The sequence below is a fragment of the Muscardinus avellanarius genome (genome assembly GCF_963383645.1).
Source record: "Muscardinus avellanarius genome assembly, chromosome: 14".
Lineage (NCBI taxonomy): Eukaryota > Metazoa > Chordata > Mammalia > Rodentia > Gliridae > Muscardinus > Muscardinus avellanarius.
In genome coordinates, this window is record NC_137800.1 from 41,737,681 (window position 1) to 41,754,334 (window position 16,654).

General features: G+C 34.5%; 1 protein-coding gene and 1 pseudogene across 11 annotated transcripts in view; one reads left to right on the plus strand and one right to left on the minus strand.

The window, feature by feature from the left end:
* The window catches only part of MICU3 (mitochondrial calcium uptake family member 3), a gene marked incomplete at both ends in the record, with an annotated part of 109,831 nt that overhangs the window by 58,132 nt on the left and 35,045 nt on the right, over positions 1–16,654 (minus strand). For 8 of the 10 annotated variants that reach the window (XM_080710703.1, XM_080710699.1, XM_080710697.1 and 5 more), the window contains 2 exons: positions 10–41; positions 3,966–4,119. The exons of 1 other annotated variant lie outside the window; for it this stretch is intronic. In XM_080710703.1, coding sequence (XP_080566829.1) covers positions 10–41; positions 3,966–4,119 — 186 coding nt within the window. Of the gene's footprint in view, positions 1–9; positions 42–3,965; positions 4,120–16,654 lie in introns of those variants that run through there. One more of the 10 variants, XM_080710696.1, reaches the window with a different exon arrangement.
* LOC308273642 (ras-related C3 botulinum toxin substrate 1-like) lies at positions 9,440–13,180 on the plus strand (annotated as a pseudogene). Its single transcript has 2 exons — positions 9,440–9,482; positions 12,558–13,180. The product of its transcript is annotated as a ras-related C3 botulinum toxin substrate 1-like (transcript).

Here is a 16,654-nt window from a genome sequence, read left to right on the forward strand (position 1 = left end):
TTAACTTACCTGTTTGGAAAGCGACTTCCATGTTTTAGCAACTAAAATAAATATAAAATAATTAGATAACAATATTTCATGAAATGTATATACTCAGTAATCATCTTCAACCACACCTTGAAAATCAAGCCTTTATGTCCAAAATGCAGGGTTTTTTTTTTACCTCAAGAGTTTAATATAAAATATAACTTCATCTATTTCATATACTATAAATAGTTTATGATAAATAATTTCATGTAATAGGAAACACCTTTCCATAACCATATTATCTTAATTTGGGGCTTTCTGTATTTATAAAGTAAGTTAACTTATTCTCTGTTAAACATCTTATGGGATTAAAAGCAGGAATATTGATATACATTATTTATATTGGAATAGGACATATCAGTATTATTCCTAGGTGAGGCCTCTCTACGATGAAGAAGGACGTGGTGTATAGAGAAGACGACAGTGACAGCAGGCAAAGTGAGCGAGAAACTCTCATCCTGTTTTTCATTCTTCCTTACAACTGTTCAAGAAGCATTTTGGAACAATAGTGCTGTCATTATTTTCCTGATTCCTCTTTACATCCCTAAATCTCAGGCACACAATGTTGGAAAAAGTATTTAGTCAATATTGCTGCTTCATTTGCTCAGATTTGATCATTGCAATATCTAATGCCTGCCTAAGAATGATCTCTAGGTCGATGTATGATTAACATAGCTTCATTAGGAATATTAGTAAATTATTATCTCAGTTATGTTATAGTAATGACAATCAGTCATTTTTTGACTAGAGTAATTTCTATATACTCAAAATTACAAAAAAAGGCATTTTTTTGCTATGCAAGTCTTGAAGGCAATAATTCATTTTAAGATCAAAGAAAGGAAAATAAGTTTCTAAACTTTGAAAAAGTGATTTTCAGAGATTTCTCCATCATAACAACACCCTTTTTTTTTTTTACCAAGATAGTATATAAAAACATGTAATCAAGTGATTGAAAACATAGGTCTATAGAATATGTAACTTTATTATTTTTTCCCACAGCTCACAGCTTGAAGAATATGTAACTGTAAATATGAAACTATAAACATTCATTTTGCAAAACCACCTTCCTTTTAACAATGAACAGAACAATGTAAATGGTATTTTATTCTGTTGCTCTTCAAATATATCAGTAAAAAGAGAAGAAAAGTGGTACAAAAGTACATGCACATGTTATTATGCAATGCTCAGAAGCTATTAATCAAAAAAGGAAGTTAGACACACTCTTGAGTTTTGTAGAGATTATGAGATTGCCATGGTAAATTGTTCACAAAAGGCTTATTCATTCTGCCGGAAATGTACCATGTTCAATATTATCAGCTTTTTAAAAAATAAGGGCTAAAGAGCTATTAAGATCATTCTTCAAAGGATTTTCTGACTTTATTTCATATGAAGTTAAGTTACTACATATATATAAATATAACTTAAGTGGAAAGAAAGATTTTAATTCTATTTGAAATATTTTATTTAAGCTATAGGTTTATTCTCCTTACATTTTAATACTTTCTTATATGTCGAAAATATTTTAAAAAAATATATATATATATATTTGTGTGTGTGTGTGTGTGTGTGTGTGTGTGTGTGTGTGTGTGTGTGACTCAGGATTGAACTTGAACTCAGGGGCATTCTACCTCTAAGATACACCCCCCCAAACCTACTTTTATTTGGAAACAGGATCTTACTAGGTTGATGAGAGTCTCACTACTTGCTGAGGCTAGCCTCAAACCTGTGATCCTCCTGTCTCAGCCTACCAAGTACTGGGATTACAGAAGTGTATCACCACTCCTGGTTTAAAAACGATATATTTTTAAAAATTAAATTTAAATATTCCTTACTATTTTTAGTTCTAGACAGGAAATTCTATTTGAAGAGATAAATAAAATTTTATAATTTTCAAAAAATTATAATAATTAAATATATTCTCAATAAATATATGAGCTATAATTATTAAATATTTATATGCTCTATCATTTTTTCCTGTGGAAATGTCATCATAACATCATAGCAAAGGTATTTTTAAAGTCTGAGTATGAATTTACTGATAATGAAGACTATGATGATAGATAACAACATTCATTAAATGCTGAGTCAGGCATTATACTAAGCACAAATTATTATTTTAATTCTCAAAAAGTCTTCATGGGATTATTATTTTTTAAACTAATAAAAGTATAGATTACTTTAATGATAAATAGTCTTAAATCTACAATGTACCAAATAAATTAGAGGATGTAATTCTTAGAGCCTTCAAATTACTTAGAAAATAGCCTTAATTTCGAGCCTTTTCTATCATTACAGCCCTATATACCCCAAAAGAGGTTGCTATGACTTTACTATTATTCTCTTAATTTTGTATTTTTAACCATATAACATTTAAACTTACTTATCTGTGAAAATCATGAGCAAGCCTCTACCTCAAATTCCACTCCAGATAAATTTTCTTTCTCTTTTACAAATATCTCCAGAGTGCTTTACATTATCTTCATATATTCATCTGCTATTCAGGTCCTGCAATCTGATCTTTGCCCTAATAAAACATCATCTTTAAAAATTGTCAATAACTTTCACATTCCTACACCTCATGGGCATTTTTCTATCCTCATGTAACTCCACTTCTCAGTAGCATTCCACTCAGTTAACAATTCTAACCACTTCCCTTGGTTTCTAGGACTATTCTTCTGATTGTTTTCTGTCTCTGGACACACTCTTTTCTCAACCTTCCTTTCCCAACCTTCAAGTGTTCATATTTAAAGTATAGAAGTTCCTCAAAGACTGGTCCGTAGTCACTTATATTCTCATACTATACTGTTTCCCTAGGCAATTTCATCCATACATATTATACTAATTTCCAATAATGTAGAGACGAACCCCACATATCTGTGTCCTATCCAAACTTCTTCCTTGTTTATCAATGGAAATAATCCAAAGCATGAGAAATTAATTAAAAGCTGGTCTGCAAAGGAGCCAACTTGCCAAATTATGGAGAGTTTAATGTAAAGTTTGTTTCTGTCATATCCCTGCTTCTGAAGAAAAAAATGGCTACAACATAACCTAGAAGTATCTATGTGACAGTTTCAAACAAATCTGTCAAGTAACTGAATATTTGGTACTGACTTTTGTAAGTTATCTTTTAGTGAACTGAAATTAATTGAGACAGATCCAACTGTCTTTTCTTTCATATCCTGAATGCTTCTCAAATGAATCATGTCCAAAATTGAAATGACTTTTCCTCTTAAACATCATCAATGTCATCAATCCAGTTAAGCCATCTAGAAGACATTAGTACTCATTACTCTTTCACCACCATCTTTAGAAGCTTTGGAAGCCTGAACTACAACTACTCAAGTTGTGTAAAGACTAAAAGAGTTAGTTATCAGAAAAGGTTATTAAAATAGTCTTCCCTTTTCCTACCACCTGTATCTATGAGGTGGTTGTTCTTCATATGCTTCATGAAAACAATATAACAAAGTGAATATAAAAGCACATATGAGACTAGTTATCTTTTTATTATGTTAAGAGGTTTGAAAAAGTATGCATAATGCCAAAAAGTAAAAAAAAAAAAACCTAATATTTACAAAGTAGGTGCTATGAAAAATGTAAAAAAGATGTGAAAAAAAATTTCTTGACCAGGGCTAACTGCAAAACAATCTGTTCAGATTGGTTATAAGAATGAATAGATAGAATATGAATCTCTTGTCAAGATTATTAAAAGTAAGATAGTATTGAAGCGTGTTATGTGAGAAAGAAGAAGCAATGGACAATTTCTGAAAAAAGAAGACAGAAGAGTGTTTATAAAAATTAGTAGTATGGTAACATTGTACAGCATAATGTCTTCTGAAATACCATATTACTTTGTTATTCTAAAAGTATACTTCTGCATACTTCTACAAAGCAAAGAATAAAACCTAAAATTATTAAAATGATTTTTAGGATTTACTTACATTTGGGTTCATCGGTTGTAACAGCCAAAATAAAATCATATGGCGTCATGAATAACTGTCCTTCACATTCTATAGAAGCAAATAAACGAAATCGCCTCTCTCGAGATGTAGCATAGAGGTCTAGGTCTTCAATATCTGTTCTGCCAACAGCAACCTAAAGTGAAGAAAACAAGTAAATTTATACTGTGTGAAACAACACTTCTTTGTAGAAGATAAATGTGTTAATTATGCTTAAAGTGAATAAAATAATGCTGGGCGTGGAGGTGCACGCTTGTAATCCCCACACTTGGGAGGCTGAAGCAGGAGGATTGCACAGGTTCGAAGCCAGCCTCAGCTAGTGAGGCTCTCAGCAACTTAGTGAGACCTGTTTCCAAATAAAATATAAAATAAGTCTGGGAATATGGCCCGGAAGTAGGAAGCCTCTGGGTTCCACCTCCAGTACCACCAAAAAAAAAAAAAAAAAAAAAAAAAAAAAATGAATACAACAAGTAAATGAAAAAGAAATATTTTGTCTTCTTGAGAACCTTAACCATTTTACAAATTATTCACATGAATAAAATGAATCAAAAGATCCTACCAGGACTTCTGGGAAGATGGCGATCAAGAAATTCAGCATTTATGAGTCCTGCTAAAACTTGATCTCTATTGCCACACATCAGCGCTTTTCATAGCCAGAAAACACCATCAGCAGAGAAATAAAAAGTGTAAACACAAGGGACAGAGAAAAAAAAGACTAGAAGAACAACCAGAGACCAGAAATCAAGCCCGCAATGTGGCAGTGGAGCTGGGCCTGCGCCATCTTCCCTCATAGCACCAGGATCCAGAGAGGAAAGGTAAACAAGGAGCTGAAGTGAGCAGCTGCGGATCGTTCGGGTGTATTTCAGCAGTTCTTTCAATGCAATGATTGTCTAAAACTCCCGGTGGCCAAGCTCATCACACCTTCCAGGGACTCAGAACAGAGCTCAAAACCAGAAAAGAAATACCCCAGCCTCACGGCCGATGGTGTGGCAGCGCCGCCATATTGCCAGCAGCGCCAGACTCACAGCCGAGGGCGTGACAGCAGCGCCATATTGCCAGCAGCAACAGCGAGTTCACCACGCCCCACCACAGCTCCAGATCTGTGTGCACAATAACCGTGAGTGAAACTGCCCCAACACAGCTCCAGATCTGTGTGCACAATAACCGTGAGTGAAACTGTGGCCCCTAAAGGAGAAATCCCTGTACTACACTCCCAGGGACTTGCGTAGCTTTGATAATCTCCTTGGGTCGGATATTTTGCAGTCCAAACCAGTGAAGGAGTAGCAGTGGCAGAGATACCACACCCTAGTCGCAGCTCGCCGTGGGAAAATGCCCAGCCCGGCACCCCCACGGTCGCACGGAGCCTCGATTAACTTCCTGGGTATGAGACTTTGCGATACAACCCAGTAAAGGAGTAGGGGCAGCTGAGATTACCACAGACCCGAGATACAGAGCACCCTAAGTGAAGTCATAGTGACCCAGGTAAGGTACAAAATTCTGAAATCATGGGAAAGAGGAATAACAATAGAGCAATGAATGCCCACAACCCCATATTATCAGAACCTGATAACACAGAAATTCAGAGATCTTCAGAAGATCAAATCAGGAATATAACTGTAGAAATAACATAGGACTTTCGAAAAGAATTTAGAGAGAGTCTAAAAGAAATAAAGGAAGCAATCATTGAGGTAAAGGCCTCAATTCAAAGTATAAACAACTGATTAGACCACATGGAGAATAGAATCTCGCTCCTAGAAGAGGATCACTCAAAAAACGAACACATAATTTATAACCTAGGAAAAAAAAATCAGACAGCAAAAATCTGACATTGAAGAAATATGGGCCCATTTTAAGACAGCTAACCTAAGAATAATCAGAATAGAGGAGGGAAAAGAAGGTGAAACCAAAGAGATCAATAATATCTTCAAAGAAATAATAGAAACATAGAGCAAGAGGTCGATACACAGATCCAAGAAACTTACAGAACTCCCTTTAGACAGGATCGGAGAAGAGGATCCACATGCCACATAATTATCAAAATGACCAATGTGGAAGCCAAGCAGAGAATCTTAAAGGCAACAAAAACATATAAGGCCAAGTGACATTCAGAGGAAAACCAATTAGAATCACTCCAGACTTCCCAAACCAAGTCATGAAAGCCAGAAGGGCTTGGAATAACGTATTCCAAACTCTGAAAGAAAACAACTTCCAGCCAAAAATTTCCTACCCAGCAAAACTATCTATCAAATTAGATGGGGAAATAAGAAGCTTCCATGACAAACAAAAACTCAAGGAATTTATGTCTTCAAAACCAGCATTAGAGAGAATACTCAAAGAGATTAACTACAAAGAAGAAATAGGTAATACACACCAGAACTAGAGAAACAAGATTTTCCATCCAGCAGACAACTAAGCAAAGAAAAATATATTCATGTGTTTATAGGTTAAAATCCTTGGAGATTCATTATTTATTTCAGTCTTTTACCTATTTCTAAATTGTAGTGTTTGCTTTATTTTTGCTAATTTTTAGGATTTCTGTTTGGAATATTAATATACCTTCAGATATAGCATTTGGAAACATTTTACCCCATTCTATCAGTAACTTTTAACTCTGTTTACATTGTCTTTGGATGTAAAATATTTTTTATTTTTTAGGAAGTTTATTTATTTATTTTTTTGCCTGTGCCTTTGAAATCATATCCAAGAAATCACTGCCAATTTCAATGTTGTGAAGTGTTATGACCCAGGTTTTCTTCTAAAAGTTTAAAGTCTTAAGATTTATATTTAGGTCTTTTATCTATTTTGAGTTAATATTTGTATATGATGTTAGGTAAGGGTCCAATTTTATTCTTTTTCATGTAATTATTATTTTTCAACAATATTTAGTAAAAAGATTATTATTTCCTTCACCAAATGTTCTTGGAAACCTTGTCAAAAATAACTTGACCATATATGGAAGAATTTATTCCATATATTCTAGGCTTTTTATTTTACTCCACTGGTTTATATATCTGCCTTTATAGCAGTACTACACTGTTTCAATTATTGTAGCTGTATAAGGCTTGAAATCAGAAAATGTACATCTTCTAGCTTTGTTCTTTTTCGAGATTGTTTCGGATATTTATAGTTCATATTTCATGTTAGGATATATTTTTTTCTGAAAAAAAATTGTGCGATAGTTTTATCTTACAAAAAAAGAAAAAATATCCTCTGGTAAGAAAGAAAGCAAAAAGAAATACTGAAATGTTATCTCTAAGTGATCAAAAGTTTAATATCAGACAAATGAATCTGTTATATGAGATTATCATTGTTAATTCTGGATAAATTGCTATAATATTAGATGTCAACCACTAAGCCAAGCATGGGAAGGAGTGATGGGGAGGGAATGGGGTAGGGATTGGGTAGGGGCTAACTGGGCGATGTGTGCATGTATGTCTACACAAGTTTTTATCCCATTTTGATGTATGAATACAGTGCACCAATAAAAATTTTTTTAAAAATAATAAAATAAAATAGTAAAAAAAGAATAAATAGGAACATTATGTAATAATAAAGAGGTCAATTTTCGAAGAAAAAAAAAGATCCTACCATAACATAATTTGATGCTTCAAAAAAATTGTGATTTTAAAGAATGGTTTGTCTTTTATGTTTTAGTAGTTAGAGAACATTAAATTAGTTGTACCTTTAGATGAAACACCAACATTTACTGAATGCTTACTTACTATACATGTTCTGTGATGTTCATTCACAAATATAACAAGGCCAAACATGAGGAGGGAGTGGGAAGGGAATAGGGTAGTAATGGGGGAAGAGCTAAATGAGTGATGTGTGCATGTACACCTCTATCATCTTGTACCCCATTAAGATGTATGACTACGATGCACCAATAAAATAAAAAAGAAAAAGAAATCTATTCACTAAATCCATTAATTTTCTAAATGGAGAAACTAAAACTCTGTTAGGCTACTTATAACTACCACTAAGGAAATTATATAGTAGTCATGTTTAGATTAGAGAAGAAATTACTAACTCCAGGTCATTACAATATAGTTAGCCACTAATGGCCATTCTGAATTTTGCCTAGAATCAAGATTAGTAGTATTAGAAGGTATGTGTGTATGTGGCAGGGTTGGTCCTCTATTTTCAAGACCTTTCCTGTAAACAGTTTTCCACTGTCACTTATTTTATCTCTGCACTAAATATATATTTTTTTCGTGGTACTAGGGGGTGGAACCCAGGGGCTTTTCTACCTCTGGGCTACACCCCAGCCCTATTTTATAATTTATTTGGAAACAGGGTCTAAGTTGCCGAGAGCCTCACTAAGTAGCTGAAGCTGGCTTCAAACCTGTGCGATCCTCCTGTCTCGGTCTTCTAAGTGCTGGGATTACAAGCATGTGCCACCACACCCGGAAATACAGCAATTTTTTATAAAATAATTTTTCTAATTTTAAAATGAATACATAACTACTGTATACAATTTATAAGAAATTAAATGTTTATAGATATAATTTTATACTGTTTTGGCAAAAGAAATGGAATTAAACCAAATGTTCTGTCAAATAATCTGATCTATTGCATTTAATATATCAGAATCATTTTCTTGTGTCACTAAATAGTCTAGTAGTTACTATATGCAATTGGAAGATAGAACTTAACAATTAGTAGATATAATTGCTTTGCTTTCTTTTTGGCTAAAACAGGATAATGCTATATATAATAGTAATCTTTTTTTCTTCTTACAATTTTTAAGAATTTTATTGGTACAATATGATTATATATCTGGGTGAGATTCAAAGTGGTATACTCATATATATACACACATGTCTTGATGTGGTTTCCTAGCCCCATCCCACTTTTCCCCTCCTTCTTCCCTATACGTGCTAGTAATGTTGAGATACTGTCACATATGGACATAATATTATTTAGTCTTTTTTTCCCATTAAACCTCCTTTTCTATCTTCCATCCTCCTTCCTTTGTCCCCTTCAACTATTCTAGTCTCACTCCTTATCATGAAGTTCCTTCTCTTTCCTATTTTTCTTTATATCAGGGCCATTTCCTATGTCATCATTCTAGTAAAATACCACTTTGAGAAACTATATACCACAGTAAAATTTTATGATATAATAAACAATTCCATTATGGTTAGAAATTGAGGTGTTTTTTATCCTTTAACTATGATTTAAAAAAATGGTTCAAATAACCAGGCTTAAAAATATTTTAGAAATATCTACAAATAGTTGCTTGGAATTAATTCCTAGGAGTAGAACTATCATATTTCATAAAAACTGTATTAGAAAAATTCTTATTTAGTATGACAAACTTATTAACTTTACTGTTTCTATGATGGTTTACTAAGTCATAGTACAGATTGTGTACAAACTATTAAAATTATTTAAGTACCTAATATCTTGAGAAGTCATAAAAATTATTCAAAAGAATTTTCAAAAAGGACACTATGTATTTTATTTTAAGTTGTGCTTTATTAAATGAAAATCCAGGTAAAACAGTTTCTCTCCCCAGTTATTAATTATATTTTGCAGTGCTAGAGATAAAATCCAGAGACTTGTGTGTGGGACTTGACAAAGGTTCTATCACTGAGCTATATTTTCCACTCCATTTTCTACTTTCTGTGTGTGTGTGTGTGTGTGTGTGTGTGTGTGTGTGTGTGTGTGTGTATTATAGATATTGAACCCAGAGGCATTCAACCTCTGAGCTACAACCTCAGCCCTATTTTACTATTCTATTTTTGAAACAGGGCCTCACTAAGTTGGTGAGGCTGGCTCCTGTCTCAGCCTCCCAAGTCCTAAAATTACAAGTGTGTGCCACTATGCCCCACTCCATTTCTCTTTCTAAAATTGGTGCATCCCTAGGATGAACTGTACTGGTCACGGTATATAATTTTGATATGGTTTTGAATGTGTGTTGCTAGTGTTTTGTTTAGCAGTTTTGCATCCAAGTTCATCAACAATATAAGCCTGTAATTTTCTTTCCTTGAGCTGTCTTTATTTGGTTTTGGTATTAAAGTGATGTTTGCCTCATATAATGTATTTGGGTGAGTTCTGTTTCTTTTTATTTCACAAAATAGATTGAGAAATATTCAGATTAGCTCTTCTATGAAGGTTTTATAAAATTCGCTTGAGAAACCATCTGGTGCTGGGCTTTTATTTGGTGGTAGGCTTTTTATCACTGCTTCAATCTCTTTGATATTGGTTGGTTCAAATTGTCTATATCTTTTTGACTCAGTTTAGGAAGGTTGTATTTATCCAGAAAGTTGGTGGAATTTCAAATTAGTGCAACCACTTTGGAACAGTATGGAGGACCCTCAGAAGAATGGGAATTAGCTTACCATATGATCCAGCAATACCATTTCTGGGTAACTATCCAAAAGAATGGAAACCAAACTACCAAACTAATGCATGGATATCTATCAAACTAATGCTGAACAATTCACAACTGCCAAACTATGGAACCAGACAGGATGTCCATCAACAGATAAATGGATTATAAAACTATGGGATATATACACAATAAAATTTTACTCAGCCATAAAGAAGAACAAAATTACATTACGTACAGGAAAATGGATGGAACTGGAGAACATGCTAAGTGATTAGTCAGTCACAAAAAAATAAGAAATCAAATGCTCTTCCTAATATGTGGAAGCTGAGAAGAAAATGGGTCACAGAAGGAAGAAAGAGAAACTATAGATAAGCAAATAAGGCGACCTGAGGGGGATGGGAGGGGGAAGAGGGACATTCCCTAATGTACATGATATACATTAACACACAAATCAAAGTCAATCACTAAGCCAAATATGAGAAGGAGGGATGGGGAGGAAATAAGGAGGGAATTGGGTAAGAGCTAATTGGGTGATGTGTGCATGTATGCCTCTACCATCTGTAATCCATCAAAATGTATGACTACAATGCACCAATAAAAAAAAATTTAAATAAAAATGGTACATACATAAAATGAAATGTATTGCCCATGTGTTTAAGGAATATACAATCTATGTTGAAGAATACTATACTCTTTAGGTTAGAAAAAAAAAAGGAAAGAGGGCAAAAATAGAGAGGAAGGAAATGAGTCAAGTCAAAATAAATACAAGAAAAGTACTATAGGTTGAGCTTAATAAGAAATCTTCCTTAAAAACAAAATAAAGTAGCGTTTGGTGACACATGCTTGTAATCCCAGTCAGTACTTGGAAGGCTGAGACAAGAGGATATCAGGTTCGAAGCCAGCCTCAGCTTCTTAGTGAGGCCCTCTGCAACTTAGTGAGATCCTGTTTCAAATTAAAGAATAAAAAAATAGGGCTGGGATTGTAACTTGGAGACAGAACGCCCTTAGGTTCAATCCCCAGTACCAACCAAAAAAAAAAAAAAAAAAAAGTTAAAGTCAGGAAGAGGCATAAACTCTCCAGGTTTGTATAACATATTTGAAAGATGGTAACAGTCTTCCTGAAGTAGAGGATTTACATTCATAAAAAAACAAAGAGAGGATATGGTCATTTATAATAATTTCTGAGTACCAGATTAAACACTAGATTTTATCTGACAAAAGTTTTGAAGATTTTTAAGTGGAGTAATGATAAAAAATGGTACTTTGAAAAGATAAAGCAACCTGGTACCAAAGACATGCCAGCTCAGGAGTATATTAAGAACAACTACTCATGCGATCTATAGGTATTGGGAAATTGGTTTGGCTGTGACATGTGAGCAAATAATTAATAGCAGCTAAGACATAACTCAATGACCAGTATGGGCAATAATTTCCTAAAATTACCAGACTATTTTATTAATTTCCTTATACACATATATCCCAGACACCAGGAGTTTTTCTTTCTCTAACAAAAGGGAAACCACTCTTGTCTGTGACTACAGACAGAAAAGAAAACCTTTTCTGCTTTTTTCTTACTAGGCCATTATGCTGGGCCTATTGACAACCATAACTTATCTCCAGTGAATTTCATGGGTGATCACTCAGGCTGGAGCTCTGCTGTTTTTGCACCACAACCTGGAGTCATGCCTCAGTCTAACATCTTAAACCACAATTTTTTCCTTATAAAATCTGTAATTGCTATGACCTAAAACTTAACCTGTAACTCCTGTCTCTACCTGGTGTTGCCATTACTATGCACGCCTGAAGTGCCTGTGTTTTCTCATCAAACTTTCTTTCATTAATCACAGTCTATCAATTGCCCCAGCATGCGGAACCTGCTTGACCACTGCAGTTGGGAATCTGATCCACCTTTTCTGAATTAATGCTCACAATGCTTCCTTTCTCCTTTGCCTCTGCTTAACAAAGCCTATAGTTCCCCCTCTAATTTCACATATCCACCCACTGCCACTACCTTTGTTCAAGCTCACATTATTACTTCCCTATAGTTGTGCACTAATAGACTAACTGTGATTTTTCCACTAATTCATTCTATACCGAAGTGAGATAAAACAAGCAGAACTGTAGAAAAAATTGCATTCTTTAACCACCAGAGTAAAGTACAGAATATAGGTGGATTTTCTAAGTAGATGATTATAAACTGCAAAATGGTGAGATCTGCTTGGTCTCAGTTCTAGGAGGGCTAGGCAGTGGTGTGGTCAGTCGCCTTGGCGCCCTGAGCTTCCCACCTCAGCAGCAGGCCATCAAATATGTGGTGGGTTCTGTAGGTAAAACTTGCCTACTGATCAGTTACACAACCAATGCATTTCCTGGAGAGTATATCCCCACTGTCTTTGACAACTATTCTGCTAATGTCATAGTAGATAGAAAACCAGTGAACCTGGGGTTGTGGGATACAGCTGGACAAGATGATGATGACAGATTACTCCCACTCTCCTGTCCACAAATAGATGTATTCTTACTTTGATTTTCCCTTGAGTTCTGCATCATTTGAAAATGTCCATGAAAAGTGGTATCCAGAAGTGTGACACCATTGTCCCAACACTCCCATCATCCTAGTGGGAACAAAATTCAATCTTAGGAATGATAGAGATACGAGTGAGAAGCTGAAGGAGAAGAAGCTGACTCCCATTACCCATTCACAGGGGCTGGCCATGGCTAAGGAGACTGGTGCTGTAAAGTAGCTGGAGTGCTGAGCACTCACACAGCAAGGCCTCAAGATAGGGTTGATGAAGCTATCTGAGTAGTTCTCTGCCCACCTCCTATCAAGAAGAGGAAGAGAAAATGCCTGCTGTTGTAAATATCCAAGTGCCTCGTTCTTGGTCTTGTCCCTTGGAACCTTTCTATGCTTTGCTCAAAAAGAGTGGAGCTTTCGCACTCAATGCCAAGTATTTGTTACAGATGAATTTTTCAAAAAAAGCCATTTTGAACCAATCAATAATTTTAAGGTTTTTTTCTAAGTATACGAGTTCTAATGCACATTCTATTAAAAGAGAGCCCTAAAATGACAAGCCTTCTTAAAGCCTTATTTTTCAAAAGCCCCTATTCTTGCTCAGAGTGAGTTGTCAAAATACCTTCTGAACTAAGTTGCATTGTTGTGCTGAGAACACTATTCACCAAACTATTGAGAGACTTTTGTCTAAGACTGCGCTTCTGAAGTCAGGAGGTGCAGATACTTTCAAGTAGTCTGACTGTGTGAAGCACAATAGCCTTTTTAACAAAATGTTCTTTAACCCATCAGTAATTTACTACCCATTTTCGTTATTTAACTTTGTACTGTATGTCATGATGGAATGAGTATAACTCAGGTCTCTGGGTCAGTCTTTTTGATTTCATAGTGGGTTTTCAAAAACACTTGACTAGCCTTTGCACAGACTTTGAAGAGAACTCATTCACGTTTCCTCTAATGAAGTAGTCTGTTCCTCTTTGCAGGTGTTCTGAGTAGAGAGTGTGAAAACATTAATGTGATCAAAGGATGAAGCCAGTATTTTGACAAAATATGGAGTGGAGATTAATTTACACTACATTGTACACGGGATAATTCAACTGAATGTAATGTCACAGGTAACGTTTTTAAAGGTTAATTTCTGTCAAATGCAAATGATGAGGAAAGGTTGGCATTATCAGTGTCTTTTAAGCTTTTCCTTTTTCCTACATTTGCCATCCCTTCCCAAAATTGGGCATTTATTTCACCTTTGAACTGGCCATTCCCATAGCTGCTAACTTAGTAAGTGCTTTTCTGGTAGAAACCCTTCTTAATGAGCAATATGCTTCCTACCTACACTAAAAAATCTCTCTGATAACATATTGATTTTTTTTTTGTAGATTAATAAAAGTACATTCCTGTTTTCATGTTACTTTATTCAAAGCTAATAAATGCTTTCCTTAGTTTTCCAGTAACTAAATGTAAAAATAATGTGTTGCAATTTTAGAGTTTTTTTAAAAAAATTTTATTGGTGCATTGTAGTTATACATCTTAATAGGATAAAAAACTTGTGTAGAAATACATGCACACATCACCCAATTAGCCCTTACCCAATCCCCACCCCATTCCCTTCCCCTCCCTCCTTCCCATGCTTGGCTTAGTGATTGACTTTGATATGTTTGTTTAAGTACATCATATTTAGGTAACTATGAACCTTCTTAACATCACTGTCTTGCCAGATTACCCACACTGTCACGTGACTAACACTGACCCTCTTTACCTCACCCATAAAGATATACACTTCATGCCGTGGCTTTGCCTGATACTCCTGTGGGCCTGTGAGGTTCTGTAAGCTGTGTTAGTGCTAACAATGTTCTGTACAACCTAACTCACCGGCAAGAACACAATGTTGGACCTTTCAGCCACTAGAACAGAATTTTTTTAAATTTACAGTTGAAAAATTGTGAAGTTTTACATTGATCTTTTGCTAATGCAATTAGCAGTATGTTTTACATATATGACTTAATAAATCCATGAATCATAAGCCTGGTTAAAGAAAAATGGTGACAGTTGTAGCTTTCCCTTCCAATATTTATTCCTCAATTTCAATTCCTTATGTAAAAACGATGTTGGGTGGTATCAGTAATATTAAATATTCTTGTCTATTCTTGTCTATTCTATGTTTTGAGGAGAATATTTCAATAAACATTATCTTTTTCCTTTTTTTGAGACAGAGTCTCCTTATGTTGCACAGGCTGGCCTAGGACTTGCCATCCTCCTAGCTTAGCCTACTAAAGAGCTGGGAATATAGATTATACGTGTGCATCACCAACCTGGCTGAGGTGAATGCTTGTAATAAATCACCAATAAAAGCAATGTTTAATATTGGTTTTGATACTTTCAATTTATACCAAGAATGGATGTTTACCTTAAATGATTTTAGAGTTAAAATGGTCCTTAGAGATCTCCTGTTCCTCTTGTTTTTTCAACTTTTTACCAGAATAGAAATGTACATCAGTTCCCCAGACAAAAATTTTTAAATTTATCAGAAAGTAGAAGCATAAATAGAAATTCAAAACAAAACCTCAAAACATACTGTACAAAACTCTATTATATTTAGTCACATACAGTTTCCAAGATGAATTTAACACTGACTAATGAGCTGATATACATGTCATTCATTCTTTTAACAGATACTTGGTATGAGTCTATGATATGTAAATAAATTATAAAAAATTTTTCAACTTGAAGATTATCTGAAACTGTTTTATGGACAAAATGCAAAAAAATAACCTTGGTTTGATCATGTTTTGCTTACACATGCCTACCTACTTTTAAACTTTTTAAGTATACATGCTTATTTCTCTGGAGATTTTCTTAGTGAACGATCTAATGATATAAAGAAATTTAATAATATTTTTTTCTATGTGCTAGCTAGGTTAAACTTTACATTGTATCAAAAGGTGATATAAAGTAATTCATGAAGTTTTGCTGAACATATCTAACCTAATGGAATCTCTGAGGAAAAAATGAGCTGTAGGTTAGCAGTTACCAAAGTGTCAGAACGAACTCAGATCTTTAAGAGATTTTATCTTTGCTTCTGAACTCTTAAAGTTTAAAAACCTAAAGCCTCTTAATTTTTAACATCTCTATTATAAACACTTAAAAACAACCATGAATAAATACAGGTAAAAAACAATATCGAACCAGTTTACAAATCCTTTTGTGTCAGTCTTCCTTGGCTATAACTGACAATAATCTCCTATCAATGTTAATGTTTTGAGCTGGGTTTTGAGTTGGGTTTTTTTTTTTTTTTTTTGGTACTTAGGATTAAATCCAGGGGTGTTCTCTTGGTACTAAGGAAGGAACTGAGCTTCATCCTCAGCCATAGTTTATTCTTTTTATTTTTGAAGCAGGGTCTCACTAAGATGCTGAGGCTGGTGTAAATTTGCCATCCTCTTGTCTTAACCTTTCAAGTACTAGGTTTACAAACATGAACCACCATGCCTGCCCTTTTACTTTGAAATGAGGTTTCACTGAAGGTTTCCTCCTTAAGTTGCTGAGAGCCTCCCTAAGATAGTGAGGCTGGCCTTGAACCTGCGATCTTCCTGTCTCAACCTCCCAAGTATTGGGATTACCGGTATGTACCACCATACCCAGCTACGTTCTGGGCTTTCTTAAGAAAACAAATACAGCCCCTGTAGTAATGTAATATGTCATTAGGGGTATAATCCTTATATTGCAAGGAACAGGTTAATAAAAATACACATGTATTTCTAGCTGATCTACTTTATTTATCAAACTTATCTTTTAAAATTAACTTCTAAAGCCAAAATTAACCTATACAAT